The sequence below is a fragment of the Polypterus senegalus genome, chromosome 5, assembly GCF_016835505.1.
Source record: "Polypterus senegalus isolate Bchr_013 chromosome 5, ASM1683550v1, whole genome shotgun sequence".
NCBI lineage: Eukaryota > Metazoa > Chordata > Cladistia > Polypteriformes > Polypteridae > Polypterus > Polypterus senegalus.
This window is the reverse complement of record NC_053158.1, coordinates 172,921,293-172,942,632: the sequence shown is the minus strand read 5'-3', so window position 1 is coordinate 172,942,632 and position 21,340 is coordinate 172,921,293. Positions and strand designations below refer to the sequence as shown.

Here is a 21,340-nt window from a genome sequence, read left to right as displayed (position 1 = left end):
GTATTTTAGACTTACTTTACATTGTTCAGGTACCCATTTCCTTTATCATTCCAACCGTACCCCCATTAACATGTCTATCGAGGTGATCACCATTGATCAAAGAACTGTCACTTACCGAGTGGTTTCCATGCCCTGAGATGGCACCTACCTTTTCCATTCTCTGTGTTACATATTGCACGGCCATATCAGGCTCACTCTTGATATCCGGAGGAACATTGTGTCTTATATATTGAATGACTGGGACAGGTTCAAGGTGTGGACTGATGACGGTACAGGAGATAATTATACTACACAGGAGCACTATAAGAGTGAAATGCTTAAGCCCTTCACCTATGGTTCTGCATGTGAGTTGATGGATGCCGCTGAATTGTTCGGTTGTCGCTTTCAAGCGTACCGAAATGGCCAAATATTGTACACCTTTCGACAACTACCAGTGCCTCTTAAACATCTTAGACTCACAGGTGACGATTTCAGTAGTGGACACTTTGATGTTTATGAATGTTTAAACTCTGAAAAGCTGGATGTGAAGTTATCGATGAAACTGGTTGTATGCTTACAACGCTTGACAGATGCCGAATGTCACTTCAACACAAGTCCTGCAAATACTGTCGTCATTGAAACAAACCATGAAACTTAAACCGATTATGACAGCAGCAATCCAAGCTGTGAGATTTGAAACAAGATTACTGTTCACATGGCCAACTGTACGTTGCATGCCCAAGAGTAAGCTCAGCGCACAGCTTGGTCATATTACAACCGGAGGGCCGAACTGACAATGTGGTATACAAAGAGATCCTTAACAAATAATTATTGGTATATTTTCCCTCAGTTTAAAAAAGGTTTAATTTTCTTCTTAATAAATATTTTAAGTCAGTACTTCGCCACTGCAAAGCGCCTTTATTTTGCTAGTGGAATTATAAATAATAGTCAATGCATGAAAAGACCAATAATCACATACGCTCAGAACACACTCTGCAACTCATGCTAAAGTCATGGTTAAAGTACTATAGTAGAGCATAATGTATGGACTGGAGTAGAACTCTCTCCAGATATATCTGTGTCATGTCTGAGTTTAATAATCTCAGATACAATTAAAAGTAAACTCATCTAAGCATTGTGTTATGGTACAGTTTTGGAAAAACTGACTTGGAGACGGCACACTGTGAACTACCTTGACTTCTGGAAAGCGTGTGTACTGTCTGATGGTGAGAGCTTGGAAAAAAAAGAGAGAAGTTTAAAGATAATCACAGAATAAAATAGATAGATAGATAGAAGACCCAGAAATATAAATGTTTAAATATTATAATAAAGTTTAAATTATGTTTCTAATTTTTCCTTTTCTTTCTATTGCAAATTAGCCAAAGTGTACTTTATTATGTTGAATGAATATTAATTGTTATTTCTTTCCCACACAGGTATACCAGCATTCATTCTTAGCTTATTATATCGTCTGCAATTTGATCACAAAGTAAGTACACATTTTCATCTCAGTTGTTACCATGATGTGTGTTTTGTTTGTTTACTGTTTTAAAATAAATACAATTGTCGTAAATTAACTCATTTGCTTAATCATCTAAAAACTGAGGGTTTTTGGGTAACCCCATACTAACTTTGTAATATTCACTTCCAGTCAAAAGTTTTAGAACTCCTCAGTTTTTCTTCACATTTAATCACTTGAAATGCAATGAATGACCTAGTAAACTGCCAGAGGTTTAAATGTTAGGTTAGCAAAAACTGAAAAAAGGCAATATCAGAATATTACAAATGGGCCTTCTTCAGGTAACAACTATTAGGTAACAACCTACAGATGTTCTGCAGCAGTTAAAGTAAATGAAGCCTTGCACGTTGAAGCAAACAATTTGCACAGGTGTCTCAACTTCTGTTGATTACTTACAAACCCGCTGTCTTAAACCAGAATTGGATCAGACTGTGTTACTACACCCTCTTAAGCACTACTACTTGGACAATATTACACTGTAGAAAGTTGTAAATTCCAGTGATAATGGCAAGAAGAAGGCAATTAACAAATGAAAAGAGACAGAGCATTATTACTCTTACAAGTATAGACCTTCCATTTAGAGAAATTGCAAAAAAAAAATGTCATTGACTATGGTGTCCTACACAATTCAAAGGCAATTGAAAACTGGAGGAAGCTCTGATAGGAAGAGATCTGGCATAGCCAAAATCACAACCCAATCAGAACACTAGTGATGACCGAACATTTCCGACTTAGCCATGAGATCCCCGAAATCACAGAAATGTTTGCGATATTCCCCAAACTTGGCGAACTGCATTAAAGTCAATTTGGAAGGACTAACTGATCTAGATTTAACTGGATTGAATGGTGCAACCGTCTTTAAAGTGTCCCTGAGAGCGAGGGAAATGTCTGCTAACTATACTGGACTAATTACTGTGGCCAAAAAGGTGACCTGAGCTGTGCAGCACCGTACCTTTGTGAGATCGAAGAAGAAAGAGCACAGTCAGAGATGTGCAATTGTATATTTAATCAAAATGAAGCAGAACTGCAGAAATTGCAGTCAAAAGTCAGAAATTTCAAAGTAGTGTTTCATGATTGAAGCCGTGGGCTTGTACTATTTATTTCATGCTGAAGGCTCTGTAAACTGTGTCTAATGCTTTGCACTTTTTATTCTATCAAAAACATAGAAATATCTTGTAAGTAGTAATAAATCTTTTGTTATGATTATTATTTCGTAGAGTCTCCTGTGTTGGGGGTGGGTTGTCAGGCTGTTTCAAGGTTTGTTTTCACTCTTGCCACGCAACATGGCTAATTATTATGCATGCATAGGACACATGCCTCCTTCTTTTATATTGATGTGAAACTCAAAGATCGACCTGCACGTTTGGCTACAAGCACAGATAACTCGTCTTACAGAGTCTGTAATGCAAATGATCAGCATTATATACCCAGGAGGTGGTCCCATCAATGTTGGCTGTTATAGCTTCCGGAGGATGACGCAGTGGCCTTGCAAAGCATTATGGGACACTTGAATTAAAAAAAAAGAAATTATCCTAAAATTACTGAATTATCAGTAAATAATTTGATGAAGGGTGAATGCGAACGAAGCAAACTCGCTGCGCATAACACTTGTGTTTGTTAACACAAATTTGTTGATCAACACTATTAGAAGACACGTTTCTGAAGCCATTCCTTAAAGGACAAAATAGGGCCTTGAAATACAGGTTGTGTTCTACGGCAGACTGGACGAAGTCTCCTCTTCATACTAGAAAGTGAGACTTGCTTTTTTTAACCACTGTTAAGCTGTGCTTGAAACTGTTGTGTTGCTATTGTGACAGAAGCAGAAACAAAGCAAATGGGTGTGACCTTATACAACCTGGATGTTTCAGCATCTGTCATTTACAGTGCTACCTGACACATCCAATGTGTTTCAGGATTTAGTCTCAAAGTTTCTTTGCTGCAGCTGAAATATGTCACAGCCTGGGTCTTCTTGGTGACTCTGTTTCCCCTGCTTGAAGCTACTGACATTTTAAAGCTTGTTGGGACTAAGGTGAACATCCCTAGTCCCTTCTATCCAATGCCATTTTGACAGACCATATTATTATATGTTTATAAATTAAAGGTATCCAAAGGTTTGACAGTCTGTAGAATGTCGGGAAAATTACCATTTTAGCATTTAAAGTTTTGATACTTCTTAATTTATAATTTTGTTATTCTGCACTTTTGCAAAAGAAAGTTTCATTTTTGCTAGTTTATCTTTTCTGCCATCTGACTGCTACCATTTGCTGTTTCAAGTCCTTAAAACTGGCTGCTGCTATAGAGTTCGAGAGGTCAACTACAAAGAAAAGTAAAATGATAGAACTTACAGTTTAACGTTCTTATCTTCTTTAAATACATTTTAACACTTAAAGCTCAGACTCCCTAACAGAAGTCAATTATTATCTTCATGTTGAGCATATTATAAAAACTGTTTGAAAGTCAGAATGTATAAATCCATGTTGACTGTCCACTTGTGCCAGATAGCTGCTTTTATGTCGCATTTTTAATAAATGTATCCATTCCTTTGCTTGTGATTCAAATTAAGCCAATTGGCCTATTTTTACCACATTTTATATAATACAGCAGTGTTTGCTGTCTTCCCGCAAGTTCTCCAGTACATTTGCTTTGTAAGTGTTACAAAGACCCAAAGAAGTGTTTGTTAAGGACTTATTACAAATGAATAAATTAATAAATAATACATGCATTTTTGCAGTCCCTAAACTAAAGTTTACCTACATATTTTATTCACAAACCTCTCTAAACACTCTTAGATAAGTGCTATGTGGTCCCAGTGATTTATTTATTTACTTTTTTAATCTTAATAACACTTTGCTGTCTAAAATCTCCAAATTGTTCAGTACCTCTAGAATTTTCTGTGCAGTTCCCAAATTTCCACAAGTGAAAATTTAAGGAAATTCAATTTAAACTGTCACACTCTCTCTCCTGTCTCTCTTCCTATTTTTATTCCTTCCTTCCTCCTCTCAGTCACTCGCTGGCCAGTCTATGTTTTTTCTTTTTCCTGTGCCGGCTCTTCTTTATATTCCTCTGTGGGTGCAGAGACTCAATCACGCACCGCGTTTTGCCCCAGTTATCACACCAACCTCCAAAAGCTGTATAAGCACGCACACCCACAGAGATTAAGACAGCCAATTAATTATTTATTTATTAAAATGAGCTCCTGATTGTTAAGCCGCGGACCTGCTATACCACATATCTATGCATCTATGTTTCCTCCTATGTCTTTAATGCTGTTCATGTTACGTTAATAGGCAATTTCAAATTGTCTTTGTGTTCCTGGTCAGAAAACCTTTGATTTGCCTTTTAGCTAAGGACCGTAGCTACTATGACAGTTAACATCTTTCATGTTGATATAGATTGGAATTTTCTTTTCCTCACCTTTGTTGAAAAGTGGCCTCAGTTAGTGCACTCTTTAATTTCTCCTTACTCTAACCAAACAAAAAAAAAAAATTATTCAAGCCTTTAGAAAACTGTACGACTACATACCTCCAACATTGCTTCCTGCTTTGTGCCTTCTGCAGCTAGGATATACTCTACCACTTTGAATAAGTTGGTTTAAGTATGTTAAGCTGTTTACAAGCTATATCAGCAGATGCACCGGAATAATGTTTGCCTTTATGCTAATTATTTGTTCTTCCTTTACATTCAGAGAACACCGTAACTTGAACCCACCAGAGGTTGAAAATTCACAACTTCAGTATGCTGGTTGGGGTCCTAAAGATCAACAGCTGGTAAGTAAATCATTTATTTATAGATATAGTAAATGTAATTTTAATATACAATTCTTTATGTGATTCCATTCTAGAACCAGTTTTAAAAATCAATCTTGGTTTTCTTTTTTTTCATATTTTCAGGTGTTTGTGATTTTTTTGTTAATAAACCTTATATTTCCACTAAAGGTCATTGCAAGAATGCTTTAAAATGCTATTTCTGTCATTTCAAACACTTTTAAACACTTGGTTGGCATGGTGGCTCAACCATTATCAGCAGCAAAATGACTTTTGCTTGTTCTCCCAGCTGGCCTGGGAACACCTTGAGATTCTCCCGGAAGAGCTGGAAGAAGTGGCCGGGGAGAGGGAAGTCTGGGCCTCTCTGTTTAAGCTGCTGCCCCCGCGACCCGACCCCGGATAAGCGGAAGAGGATGGATGGATGGATGGATGGATGAATGGATTTGTATTTTTATATACAATTTTTTCACAATGTGTGTTGTGTGGTAGAAATCAACATCTCAATTAAAGAAAAAAACTTATCCTCTAACAAGACAAATTTGATATAAAAACAGTCAAGTCAGTAATCAGGCAGGAGAAAAGCTGTTCATTGCAGCATTTATTCTAATGCAGCACTTTGCTGAAGAGGGAACATCCTTCACAACAGTTTGTTACAGAATAAAAGAAGAAGTTCATACTTACGGATAACTGAATTTAAATAACAGTGTTGGTTAAAACTTACATATCAAACTCTGGTTTAAAAAACATGAGGTGTTTAGCATAGAGTAAAACCAGCCTAAATAAAAGTCCTTCTCCATTATGTCCTTGTTTTTCAATATCTGTTAATTTAGATATTACCCTTGAAAGTACTGTGTATGTGACAACTGCCCAGTATTATTGTTTACAAGATATCTGCTGATCTCTTAGTCATACACTTGGTGTGTTACATCAACCTGCCCCTGGTACATTCCAATTGACCTTTATCTGCTTTCCTGATATGCATGAACAGGTTTCTGACATTTATTAACTCTTTTATACTTCTAAGATGGAAGCTTATTTTAATATGGAAAGCATATCAGAACACTATATCCTAAATGACTACGTGACTCCTAAGTCTAATTTTTCTTCCACAGTTGGTACCTGTTAAGGATTGGTTCCAACTTTGTGATAAAAATTCTTGTGCCCCATGACCCTGTGCTGGATAAAGTGATTTCTGAAATGGATGTGCAATATTTTACATAATGAAAACTAAAAAGACTATGACTAACTGTACATGAAACAAATAATAAAATAATAGAATTTCATAGCTATGGAAAAGGAAAGCTGAAAGACATACTGTATAGTCCATTCACTAAAGACATAAAGCTATAATGTTAGTAGCCCTTATTTATGAATCTAAAGTGTATGTAAGTAGTCCTGGATTAAAAACAAACTTCTAAAAAAGAACAGATTAATATATCTGAGGAGGCTACTGGTCTCAGGATGGAGATGGACCAGACTGTAGTGCTTTGTCAGATGCAGGAACATCCAACAAGAGAATGTCTTTCTTTATGTGGGAAGTCTTGTAGAACAGGGGTGTTAAGTTGTCAGAGGATAAAATGAAAAGACTCAGTGCCCAAAAGTTAAAGATTTAATTCAACGAATGGAAGCAACAACAGGAAAAAATTAGTCCCCCGAAACTTTTCGTTTTTCTTATTACTCACTCTTTTACATCTTCTCTATCTCCACCTAATGGCCCAAGTACAGAACATAACAAGGGGCTGCTTAATAAGGTTTCTCTAGCCGGTGAAGTTTAATGCTTGTGCCTGGCCAAAGTGGAGTGTGGAAGGACTACTGAGGATTCAAACAGTATTCAGATCCCTTCACTTTCTTCACACATTATTGTTGTAGATTTAATTTTACATAGACACATTTGCCATTTTTGCTTATCAGTCTACATTTAATAATCCATAATCACAAAGTGAAAACATGCTTTCAGTAAATTTTCCAAATTTATTAAAGATAAAAAAACTGAAATCCCTTATTCATGTAAGTATTCAGATCCTTTGCTGTGACACTCCACATTGTGGTAAACTGCATTCTGTTAACTTTAAATATCCTTGTATTATGTCTAGAATTTGACTGGAGTCCATCTGTGGCAAACTAAATTGATTGGACATCATTTAAATTCACTGCAGAGTGGAAAAGCTATAAGTCCAAATGGATATCCAGTGGAGTTGTATAAAATACATTCTAGTACAATATGTGCCAAACACACCATAATTCAACTAAAAACATTAATTGATTGCACATATATTGTTTAATCTGTTCCGTCAGATAGCCCTGGGTTTAAAATTGATTACACCTAAACGGTCATACCTGGAGCAAAACTAGATAGATCAGTAGTGTGCTATGAAAAAATTGTATTATCTTACACCCCTCTACTTGAACAAAGATTTATTTTGATCATCTAAAATTCAGCATAACTCCATTACTCAGTGGGAAAATGATATTCTATATTATGTCATATTAGAAACATCAAATTCTGTTTATAAGGTTCTGTTGTAAACCTTTTCAGAACTTGGCAAGAATTCATTCCTATTATTCTAAAGTAAACATGCTCGGCATGTGTTTTTTACCCTACTATATGATTTTTGTAGGGCTGTCTATTTACAATAGATTCAGAAAGTATTATGACCATTCACTTTGTGTACACCTTATTGAGATATAGAATTCACTTTAAATGGATACATTTGCAATTTCTCCCGTCAGTCTACACTTTGGTAATGCATGCTGATACTCCTGCCAACAGAGAGTTGCAGTAGTTTAGACCTGACAAGACCCAAGCCTAGACCAGGAGTTTTGCAGAATACTCTGTTGGGTATGGTGTCAACTTACAGATGTTGTATATAGTGAATCTGTAAGACAGAGAGACCATTGCAGCATTGGTCAGTGAAAGACAGCTGGTTGTTAGCCATAATAAGTCAAGCTGAAAGGAGATAGAATGCTGAATAGATGGATGCACTTGAATAATAGGAAGGTTCATCTTTGCCAGGTTGATCTGGAGAATGTGTTCCTGCTTCCAGGCTGAAATATCAGTGAGACATGCACGGTGTGGTCCTGTGCAGTGAATGACAGGTACAGCTGTGTATCATTGGCATAGCACTGATATTGAAACCACGAAACAGGATTATGTTTCTTTAGTGAAAAAATTACATAGAGTGAAGAGGAGATTACCAGGATACACGGTAGGATCTGCCCAAGAGGTAGGACTCCAACAATTTGAGGGGAGTCCAAGTGATGCCAAGGCCAGAGAGAGTGGTAGTGAGAATATAACACTGAAAATAAGATTCATTATTACAAAAAAATCTAAACATACACCGATGAATAAAAGTTCTTGGATATGTTTTATTAAAATCCTACTTGTAATTTAAACTCTCAAAGATGTTATACCATAATACACTGGTGCATTTGTTCCAGTACTTGTTCTATATTTGCTCATTTTCAAATACTTAAATCAACAGAAGAAAAAAGACCAGAGCTGCTAAAAGCAAATGACCTTTGGTGATATGATTTTATCCATATTTATTCTGTATTTGTTGGACACTTTGACCTACGAGAAGATACAGTACATTGCAATTGTTTATGTTATTTTTCACATTTGGAGCACAGTGTAACTGACACGCATAAGATCACACAGTCTGAGGTGGTAAGTGAATGAACAACATGACAGCTTAGCCACTTGTGGATAACACATCACTTGGGTGTTACTTGGAAGATGGGTAGAGTACTTATGAAATGGCACATTTAATTAGAGGTCCATATTTATACACAATCCACCATGTGGGCAGGTTACATTTATCAGCAATGGAAAACAGCCCCCCTATTGTTAGCTTTTCAGTACCACCGTTGAATTGTGACATTGATTGCTGGACTGGGGCAGTAAATGTACTGTTATAGTAGCTGTCTTACCCAGTACTGGTAAAGTGGGGGAGCTCTGTTTCTGTCTAAAATTCTCAATTTAGTGATCACTCTCTAAAATACTGTACATGTATTAAGATTGCTGAACTAATCTTAAAATAATCTAAACACGTTCAGGTTAAATTATTAGTTGTGATTTTGTTGTATTTGAGAGCTGAGTTAACTCTCTGGAATTGGGCGAGGAACTTGCCATGCTGGGAGGACCTCATAGTAAAGGCTGGATCAGTGGGCATAATGGGCTGCTTTGAGCATTTGTAGTGAGTACCACCATGACCCCCACTGATAACAGTGTAAAAGTAAGATCAGGGCTGTTGAAGATGAAATCTATTTAGAAAAGAAGATCTTTCTCTACATCTATAGTAAGATAGGCAGTGTACACAATAGAAACATGGATATATGAGGCACCATAGTAGTCTAGCAGTAGTATTGCCACCTCTCAGTACTTGCGTCCTGGTTCAGTAATAGGCGGCCTTGAACAAGATTAAGCTGATGAAGAAATGGTTGGATGGATAGAATGAATGGATGTGCTATATCCTTTCTCAAAGGATTTATTTAAAGCCTTTTAAATTAATCTGGCCAGTTCAGTCTTTGTCTATTTTTGTTAAATTATGTACATGAATAAGAATCTTTAGTCAAAACTATCATATGAAAGAGTGAGTAATAAAACTATACTATAGTGCGGGTGACTAAATTAGGAATCACAAAGTGAATGATGAGAATATGAATTGATTTTTCTAGATCTATGTGAATTAGGAAGGGAGGGTGGGAAAGGTCTTAATGTTTGACAAGGATTAGACAAATGTCAATCTAATGGCAATTGCTGAAGCGAGTCATGTAAATCATATGGGATCCTAAAAGAAACAGGCAATGCTCTTTTAGGACAGAATGTACCAAGGGAATTGAGCCTCACTCAGTCGCATAACAATCAATATTATTGAATGTGTTTAAAAAAAAAAAAAAAAGGCTTCCATTTTTCATAACTTTTATAATTTCTGCCTTGGAATCACTATTTTATTAATGTACTAGCCATAGTGTTATTTATCAGACTAAAGCAGCAGAGTTTAATATACAGTATTTGGTGTTTTTTCTATATTTCTCTCAGGTTTTACTTTCTTCACTGGTTTCAAAATGAGATAAAGTCTTGTTATGAACATACTGCTGCAAACTGAAAGAGATTGTTTATCATATTGAAAAATTGAGATTTAATGTTTTTCTTTTTTTGTTAATTTTATCATAGTAGTGTTCTGCTGCCCCCAGGTGGTGTTCATTTTCAGGAACAATATGAACAGTAATTGGATTTTTTGTATCTATTTGAAACAGCTACACTTTAAATGGAGAGAAGCAGTTTTCTAGAAATCAGTAGCACTAGATGTGTTATTTGTTAGAACTTGAGCATTACTGTTTTAAAAGTAAAATTGCCTTTAGTAATATCTTTTTAATATTTCAGCTTTTTCATTAGTTAAAAAATGTTTTGTTTTTATTATTGTGTCTTTTTTGAATCTGGCATTACATCTGCACTAGTCGCTACCTTGCACCTGATGTTTCTGAGACAGGATCCAGCCTGCTTGGATTGTACGACGTATATGTATAAGAAAATTACAAAGATATAAAATTATTGCAGTTACATCACTGATCATTTTCAGTGGCAATTATCCTATGCAAGAAATATGGATGTACATTTGGCATATTCACTGGATCCCTGCTACCCTAAAAGAGGTTTGAAGGTTAAAAACCAGACACATGAGTAGATGGGTTGTATTTATCTGTTCTCAAGTAATTGTTTGTCTCAGGGTGCTAGCCTTTTAGCCAAACCGGCACCGTCCTTCCAACTGCTTCAGTACATGTATGCATAACATTTCCTATTCATTTGTAAGTAAAGTAGTACGGTATACTGACAGGCTCTGCAAATACCGCACTGTCCTTTGATTCTCTCTGTTACTCCTGCAGCTGCTTTATCCTTTCTGCTGCTTTGCAGATGCTGCACTTGGCTGAACTTTGAGACAGAAAATGAGAAAGTGTACCGATTTATCAAAATGACAACGTTATATTTTTGTCTTAACTAAACTTCTGCTCTCTACATCCTAGCTAATGTTTACTCCACTCCACATATGTTTAAAAATTGGCATCCCTGTAATTTAAAGCATGATGCCCTTTAGGTTATTGGCTACATTATGCTAGAAGAAGTGAATTTTAAGAGAATATCATGGTGTGTTCTTGTTTAATGTTGATATTATTATTTTGTATCGTTAAGCTTTTTCTTTTTTGTTTTTTATTAATTTTATTACAATCCATACAAAGCAATCATGTTTTTACGAAAAGAAAAATGGAGTTAAGAACAGATTGTTAAGCTTTTTCTTAACTTTAAACAGATTTCCCTTGCTGGAATCAATTATTGTAACGGTTTAAAGGATCATGGAATCTGATTCAAATCACAGTTGGTTTAGTAAGGCCTGTTTCCAACACAGTTCTGTTTGGTTGCAGTCGTCTCCATTTTTGGGTATCTTTGCTACCATCTTGCTAGGTAACAATATTCAGATGTGTGCGGCATTCAACATCACAATGGCAGCAAAAGACACAGTCGTGCATTTCTGAGAAAAACCTCAGATAACAGCTTTGCAGTTCTTTTAATTGCGTGTTCCTGTTAAGCACTTTGCATTAATTTAATGGGTATGAGTTTTTGGGTTTTGTTTTTGGTGAGATCTCATATATTTTCAGGTTAACAACTCTAGCATTAACAACTTCAATTTCTTCTTCTGGTCCCTGTTTAAAATCCTAGTTGCTAAATTATTTAGCAGAACATTTGGACACTAACATCCTGTACCTAAAGTTTCAACTTGCACTTTACAACTGTGTTGACTGCTTATTAAATTACTTACAATTTCAGATTAAATGAGTGTTCTGGCTGCGGTGGGCTGGCGCCCTGCCCGGGGTTTGTTTCCTGCCTTGCGCCCTGTGTTGGCTGGGATTGGCTCCAGCAGACCCCCGTGACCCTGCAGTTAGGATATAGTGGGTTGGATAATGGATGGATGGATGGATGAATGAGAGTTCTGATGGGCTATCTTTTGCCATTGTAAATAGTCGTAATAAACAGGCTGCTGAAAAGATCACTTCTGCATGCTGACTTCTGCTTCATTTCCTCACTTATATAGACAATTGTTTAATATGTTTCTGGCAACCTTTTCAATTCTTTTTGAATTTTCTCTGTCTCTGCTGTCCCCTGGCTTATACAGACTTATTGGCAATGTCTTCCATTTTACACTTGTAATATTTTAATATTTATGCTCTAGGTCTTCTCGAACATCTTGACAGCGTTGGAGTGGTAACTTAGTATTTAGATGGGGGAATGTAATGCAGACACTTTTCTATGATCTTCCTGGAATTTATAGCACTAAATATAAATGTTAATTACGTATTACATCATTTAATATGTGTTACTTAATTGCTCGGTGCAGTAAAGTTAAAAAAATGGAATGTACAGTAGCTGTTTGTGTTTTGCAGTGACAAATCACATTACATTTAAGAGCAGGGTATTGTCCAAGTGTTCTTATATAACATGCGTGTCACAGTGCTTGAAAGCAGAAAGAAAGATTCAGGGAGTTTAGGATAAATAGCAGGAAGCAGAATTTTAATTTGTAACCCCTTATTAAAACATTTTAGTTATAGGAGTTATAAAACCAGGCTGCAAATGAAGTCTTTAGTAATGTGCCAAACAGATGCCTTGCAATGCATAACAACACATTTTCTCGATGAATTAACTGAATGCCCTGTAAAGAGGAAAGAAAATGATACTGCATTTGCTTGTGCTGCTTTATTCATTTCAGAATGATGTGCTGAAGACTGTATGCTTGTATTTGTAATTTAAAATCAGCAATACAAATACATTTATGCAAACACTTTTGTTCCCCTTGTATTTTGCTATTTGGTACATTTTCTAATTCATTCATAGCTATTTTTCAAAGCAGTATACAGTATAGAGAAGTGAAACCCAGGAAATTAAATACTCATCTCAAAATATTTGTCAAAATATGTATTGAAAATCACACAGAAAAAACATAAAAGATTTTCAGGCAGAGAATGGTTTAATCAAAACGTTTTACCCCAGGAAGGAACGAATGCATAAAATTTAGGAGTTGCCGAAAAAGCCAAGCAAAATGACACCTTTTATTGGCTAACTAAAAAGATTATACTATGCAAGCTTTCGAGGCAACTCAGGCCCCTTTTTCTCTACATTCATAATGGCTAACACAGTACAACACCCTAGTAGTACGGAGTTGCCAAATAAAGGCACTAGAACTGACAAATGAAAACCTTGTTCTGTCCTTAATGCCAATACTAATATATTATGAACAATACTCATTGTCAATAACGGAAGCATCAGAAAACCTCTTTAATTTTGGTATTATCTCATTTATTCATCCAGCCCACCTAATGCAGTTCAGAGACATGGGGGCTGTGGCTTATCCTGGTAGCACTGGACATATTGTAAAGCAAGTCAATGTGTTTAGGCAGCGATTGAAATTATTGCTAATGAAGGTTTTTGCACTGTGAATATCAGTGTGACAGGTGTCTGGTCACACTTACAGGTAATCTAACCTAGACACCATTAAAATATCTGATGACGCACACCCAGTATTTTATTAAGAGACTGGGAACTCTTGAGATTTACAGAAAATAGCACACAGCAGCAATTTCAGGAAAAGCAACAGTAACCTATATTACACCAGACAATATAAAGTACACCAAAAGGATAAACCATATCAGAACCAAAAACCTTTTTTAAAAAAGAAAAGCACACAGTCCACACTCTAAACGCCCATTAAAAACATAAAGTGGAGGGTACAACCTTTAGTGATACAGAGTCCAGTTTGTGTTCTGTGTTACCCCAACAATTAATTGTCCAACTGTCCACAGATGCATTCTGTTCACCGGATACTTGTTTCCAAACAGAAGTTTTGCCAAATTGTCAAAATTCTGTCAACCTCTCTTCCTTGTGCAGCAAACATTCTCTTTTTTTCAACTCTGGGCTCCATATGTTGACCTAAGTTTACCTTGCTTCATGTCTGCCAGCTTCACTTGGCCCTTCCATGTGGCTTCCCTCTCTTGTTGGACTCACAACCAGCATCTCTCTGGTGGAACAGTCTCTTTCTCCCTGGAGATAAGTGTTGCCACTTATGTGCCTCGTGTAGCACCTGTGCTTTGTGCGAGTGGTCTTGGCAGCATTCTCAGTGGACCCTCCCTCTCTCCATGCCTTCTGCTTCCCAGAAGTATAAATCTCCTTCAGTCCCTACCTAGATCAATATGACGATGAATCAAAGAATGGCACATATCAATTTCCTGAGCTGGACAAATAATGTAAACACAGATTAAACAAAAAAGTATTTTTGCCAACTATCAAGGAGTACACATATGCTGATTAGAACCCAATGTCCCCATACATGTTCATTTTCAAGCCAAGTAAATAGAAACATTTTCCATGGAAGGAGGCAGTTCTGTTATCACAATATTGAATTGTATGTATGTTTAAGCAGTTCAAAGTTCAAAGCAGGTGACTCTTTTGCAGGACATCAAGTATGTTCTGTAGATGACCATCACAATAATCAGTAACAGGATTATTCAGGACATTTGCCTTTCAACTTATCACCCCAGTCCCAACAATGGGTGCCTATTGCTCCTTCATCTACTGTCTTTTAAATGTAATATTTTCATGTCTCTTTGCCTAAGAGAAAAGGGAAACCACCCAGTGTACAAAACATGTCCCCCTCTGACATCTGTCGTATTGTTAATTGATACTTGTTCTGCTATGCCAGCTTTATAGCTCTTCACTTGTGGTCAAATTTTGGAACCTATCTTACTACTTTTTTTCAAATAAGTCCCTTGACTGATCTTCTCAGTTATGTTGACTTCCTTTGTAAGACACTTTGTATGAGATAGCATCTGCTAAGCAAATAAATATAACTGTAAATGTACCGGACTTGGATGGATTTCTAGTCCATTACTTGGTACACACCAATATTCACTTCTATTGACCCATTTGGCAATAAACCTAACCATTATGTCTTTGGATGAAATTCAAACAAATTGAACATTTTCAGAAACACACACGTAGCCTCAGCAAGGACTTACAAACACCCTACTGGCAGTAGTCAGGACTGCATTCAGGCCCAGTCACTTTGATATGTAAGATGGTGCATCTGACTGGTGTGGCACTGAGCACTGTAACTAAGCAGTTTTATGTAAATAACGCCTGAACTCAAAGGGCTAAGTCAGGAGAGATCTTGATTATGTGTAGGAGTACATATGTATGAGGAGAGCTGTGAATATCAAAGTTTGGTAGGCAGCTATTGTAGTTTTTTGTTCTTACTGTATATGGTTTATATTTTCTCTTTGCTTTTATTTTTCTGCTTTTCACTCCATTCATAACTGAGCTGGCACTTTATTAGGTATAACTACACGTCCCCTATAATAGACAGCCTGATAAGTGACACAATCATATACTGTATGTACATACATTTCTGTTTAAAGCTATTACATACATATAATTTAGATTAGATTTTATAAACTGTATTAATCACATGGTGAAATTCATATGCATTCATCAGCAGAAACATAAAAAATTAAGAATACATACTCATAGAACAGATAATACAGCTAATCAATCAATCAATTAATCAATAAATAAATAAGCTTAACAAGTGCATTTAGTGGAAGTGTTGAATTACCTGATAGCAGTGGGCAGAAAAGACTTCAGAGACAGTTCTTAGCACACCATAGTGGAATTTTCCTTTGTTTTAAAGTGCCCCAAGAGAGCATCTCCTGGAGGGGATTGAGAGGGTTTCTCATGATAGCATCCAATTTTGCCATCATCTTCTTTTCCACAACAGCTTCCAGTGTGCCCAGGGTTAGCCCTGTTATGGAGCAGGCTTTCCTGATAAGTTTGTTCAGGTATTGTGCTTCATTTGAGCTCAGGTTGATTGCCCAGGAGACTACAGCATAAAACAGCACACTGGCTACTATGGACTGATTTCAGACATTTCCAGCAGCTTGCTGCACACATCAAAAGACCTGAGTCTCCTGAGAAAGTACGGTCTGCTCTGGCCCTTCTTATACAGCACCACTGTGTTGTCAGATTAGTCCAACTTGTTGTTTATGTGAACCCCTAGGTACCTGTAGCTCTGCATCATTTCCACATCCTACCCTAAGTGGTGGCTTTTTGGCACGTAAATACAAATACATGTACAGTCTACACATATACTGTATGTATGTGTAGAAATCAGAATGAGTCTTGAGTAATAGCAACCCCAATGGAATTCTCCCATATGTGAGAGATTGCACCACCACCAAAACAACACTGAACTTATAGTAATCTTATGGCTGGAAACAGACATTAGAACAATTAGGATGAAAAAGGCCATTCAGACCAACATGCTTATCTCACCTTCTTGCCTGGAATGTCCAGAGTAACATCAAGTCTAGATTTGAAGTTTCCTATAGTCCCATTGTCCACCACACTACTTAGTAAAGTATTTCATATGTCTAAAAAAATGTTCTAACATTGTGTGAAGTCTGCCCTTAACAACTACGCCCCTATGTTCTTGTTGAAACATGTATTTTAAGTAGCAATTGGGATCTATTCCATTAATTCCTTTCCAATTTTTAAACACTCGAATCATGTCTACGCTTAATCTCTGACTGCTTAAGGAGGTAAACTCCTTCAATCTCTCCTCATAGCCCTTACCTCTCAGTCCCAGAATTAACATAATCTCACTCTTCTGAAATTTCTCTAGCACCGCTACATCTTTTCTGTTATATTGAGACCAAAACTGTACACAGTACTCCAGGTGTGGCCTCACTTAAGCATAACCTCCATCGGCTTGTACGCCACACATTGTGCTAATCCTAACATCCTGTTAGGATGATTGCTTGATCACTTCTGTATGTTGTCTTCATGTAATTAATGATGAGTCCTAGATCCTTCCCATAAGGTGTACTTTCATGCTTCAGACCTCTCATTCTGTATCCAAATGTAACATTCCTGCTTCCTATGTGTAATATCTTACATGTATTTACATTAAATGTAATCTGATACAGATCTTCCCAAGTCTGTATACTGTTCAATTCCTTCTATAACATTTTAGCTGATTCTACATTGACCTTCTGACTAGATTGGTATCATCTGCAAACCTGATCATCTTATTAATGATATTTTTGTCCAGATCATTTATGTATGTTTAAAACAGCAGCAGCTCCTGTACTGATCCCTGAGGGACATCACTTATAACATCACCTAATTGTGAGAAAAGTTCCCCTAACTATAATATTTGCTTCCTGTCTGTGATTCACAGTTTTAATAGATAGATAGATAGATAGATAGATAGATAGATAGATAGATAGATAGATAGATAGATAGATAGATAGATAGATAGATAGATAGATAGATAGATAGATAGATAATATTTTATTTGTCCCAGGAGAAACTTAGTAATGACAACTCCCCCCACCACCACCACCAAACACACTTACTTAGATAATGACAAGTGAGCAATCCTAATGACTTATTTATAAGGGAATATTTCCTTAGGTATAAGGAGCCCTAGTAGTGTTTCTTAACATATGTCTGCTGAATAATTTGTTGGCTGAAAGAGAGGATGTGCAATATTATTCATAATGCCTGTCAGTCTTGTCTTCCTTCATTTGTGCTGTCAATTAACAGGATCCTTGGTGCTGGGAGCTCTGTCTGAAAATTTTATTTAATTGTGTTGCTGTTTTTTTTGAATCAATAACACTTGCATTGATGTAGATTGGGAAGTAGTCTGCGGTCAAAGTTCAATATCGTGCACAAGACAAACCTCCATCTCACTCTTTGCTGAGGCAAGCAAATGGGCGCAGCTACGATGGGGAGCTAGACACAGTTTTTTACCCCTAAAAATAAAGAAAAACATGGAAGAAAAGCTAAGGAAAATGTCCAATATATTAATAATATCATTAATATCATCATTGTAAAATTTCCCCCTGGGATTAATAAAGTATCTATCTATCTATCTATCTATCTATCTATCTATCTATCTATCTATCTATCTATCTATCTATCTAAAGGTGAACCATGCAACTTTGTTATTCAGGAAGTTTGTATCAAACAAGTATCCCTTCATATTACCCTTGAAGTAGTTCTCAGTTTCAAAAAGGTTGGTGACCCCTGCTCTACATACTAAAACACTGTTGAATTAGCATGAAATAATTTTCATTCAGCTGAAAGAACCTCTGTGTTTTTCATCAGGGGTGTGCTCTTGCTCCTGCAGTTCAATGCTTGCATGGACTGGGTGTTGGGTAAAGTCGTGGGGTCCAGCAGCTGTCTGGCATTTGTTGGTGAAGAAAGATACTGATCTTGACTTTGCTGATGATGTTGGGATCTTCGCGAAGTCAATGGAGGCTCTGATTGGAACTCTTGAGAGACTGAGTGAGGAGTCTGAGTGTCTGGGCTTGCAAGTGTCCTAGATAAAAAACAAGATCCCGGCCTTTAATGACCACTTGAGCACAGCCATAAGCAGTGTCTCTGAATGCGGAGAGAGTGTCAACCTTGTCAAGTGCCAGTGAGAAGGACCTCCTCCATTTTCATAATGAATATAATTCTTTTCACCCCAACATAAAGCTGAAGCTGAATGACTCAAAAACAGAAGTCAGCTTCCTTGACACCACCATTCAACTGAAAGCTTCCACCCCAAGCATATAAGGCGCTCCATTATTTTCAGCCAAACAATACGATACAATCTTATTTGCTCAGACCTGACAGACCGGGATAAACAACTGCAGGAGCTCAGACAAGATTTCATCAGACAAGGTTATACCCCCAAAACAACAGACACTCAAATAAAAAGAGCTACTGCCATACCCAGAGACAGCCTTTTGGAATATAAAAACAAAGACAACAAGAACCGCATCACCCTTGTTGTCACCTATAACCCACATCTTGAAGCACTTCGAAAAATTATAAAAGAACTTCAGCCAATGCTAAACAATGACGAAACACTAAAAAATGTATTTCCAGAATCTTCTCTCCTGGCATACAGACAACCACAAAACCTGTAGCAAATAATTGTCCGAAGCTCCCTAAGTGAACCAACAGAAAATGGTACATCTCCCTGCCTACAGAATAGATGTAAAACGTGTGATCACATTTATAATACAGACTAGAACATCACATAAAGGGATAATTTTCCTGCAGATCATCTAATGTGATCTACCTCATTCTCTGCAAGAAATATCCTGACACTTCACCCTATGTGGGAGAAACTGGACAAACACTCTGCCAGAGAATGAATTTACACAGTTTCCACATTAAACATAGCAACACAGATGTTTCTGTAGCAGCCCGCTTCAACAGCCATGGACACTGAGAGAGGGACTTTAAAGTCACTGTGCTTATGGGCAACTTCAGAACACAGCAAGATTGAAAAGAATGGGAAGTCAAACTCAAGCTGAAATTTAATACATTGCAACATGGCTTGAATAGAGACAAGAGTTTTACGGCCAGATGTGAGGGTTGTTTGCATCTCTCAGACTGACACAGGCAGCCTAACTATAGATCCACATTGTATGGAAAAACTCATTAGTTACTTCAAAAGACTTTGTTGAACAGTTGTCTTATCCAAAGATCTTGACCATACAATGTTCTTCTCTCTTGGTAAATGAACCTTAGCCTGAAGGGGTCTATTAGTTTTTTTACATTTAAGATTTCTCACTTAAAGATTTACCAGTGCTACCAATTAGGCAGAGTGGTGGCTCTGAGGCTAGGGATCTGCACTGGCAACCGGTTCGAATCCAGTAAATGCCAATAGGGACTCTGCTCTGTTGGGTCCTTGAGCAAGGCGCTTAACTTGCAATTGCTGAGCACTTTGAGTAGTGAGAAAAGCGCAATATAAATGCAAAGAATTAATTATTATTATTTTTATAATGTTGTTTCTTGTCCTAGAGTGTGCTGTATATAAAGACAGGGAACTCCAGTTTCTGTATTACATCTTGCCTGAAGAAGGGGCCTGAGTTACCTCGAAAGCTTGCATATTGTAATCTTTTTAGTTAGCCAATAAAAGGTGTCATTTTGCTTGACTTTTCACTAAATTCTTACTTAGGAAAGTCTTAGTCTTATTTTTCAGTACCTTACATCTAATGTTTATAGATTTCTTCCATTGAATCAAATCATTTGTTTAGCACTGAAAATTATGGAAATCATGTTTGAATGTGGAGAGTATGGTGACATTAGACTGGTAATTAGACCTACTTCCTCACAGATCCAACATCCTGGACTCAAATCCCATGTTTGGTGACCCTTTGTGGACATTATCCACTCATTTCCTAAACACTGGTGCTGTGTGATATGTTGCTTATCAACTCCAAATTAGCCCTGTGAAAGAATGTGCAGGAGTGGAGGCTGCAGTGAACAGGTGTCCTCTCCAGAATTGGTTTCCTCCTTGTAGCTGATGCTGCTGGATTAGATACTGGCCATGTGTGGTCCTAAATAGGAGTTTAGAAGTGTCATGTTATGTTATGTTTGAACACAGTTTTTTCTCAAAAAATGTTATTACAGTAATAGGTGGCTTTGGTTGGACTGATGAAGAGAGGTGGTTGTTCCCTCGCGGGAATACAAATCTTTGAATAATTTTAACAAGAAATAATTAAATTATGTGAAGAAAGTAATTTTTCAACAAAAAAGGTGCACATTCCAATTTTAAATTGAATTACAATAAAAGTATACTAGCAAAAACAAGGCATACATACACAAAGTAAACTAAACCACATTCACAAAAGGTACTGTACACACATTTTAATTGAATTACATTTTTTTAAGTTGTTATAATAAGTAGCATGATTTTTGTTGCTTTGCATTAAAAAGTAAGTTATTGAAGGAAGTTGAATTGCGGTAATGCATTTCTCTTGCCTAAAAGGTAGTATCAAATTTACGTCTTGAAAACAACTCCCAATGAGTTCTGCATGGCAGGCCCTTCACATGTAAGGACTGAATTTGCTAATATGTTACCACTTCTTAGTCACTGGAGCTGTCAGTGCAAGTGAATCTCAGTGTTTGACTACAGTATTTACAAAATTGCTTCTGAGTTTTGACACCAATATTAAGAAGTGCATTACATTG

The 21,340-nt window shown here is 36.8% G+C and overlaps 1 protein-coding gene across 2 annotated transcripts in view; it reads left to right on the top strand.

Moving 5' to 3' along the window:
* The window catches only part of dpp6a (dipeptidyl-peptidase 6a), a 937,255-nt gene that overhangs the window by 750,581 nt on the left and 165,334 nt on the right, over positions 1–21,340 (top strand). For both annotated transcript variants that reach the window (XM_039753634.1, XM_039753633.1), the window contains exons 6-7: positions 1,416–1,468; positions 5,184–5,265. In XM_039753634.1, coding sequence (XP_039609568.1) covers positions 1,416–1,468; positions 5,184–5,265 — 135 coding nt within the window. The remainder of the gene's footprint in view (positions 1–1,415; positions 1,469–5,183; positions 5,266–21,340) is intronic.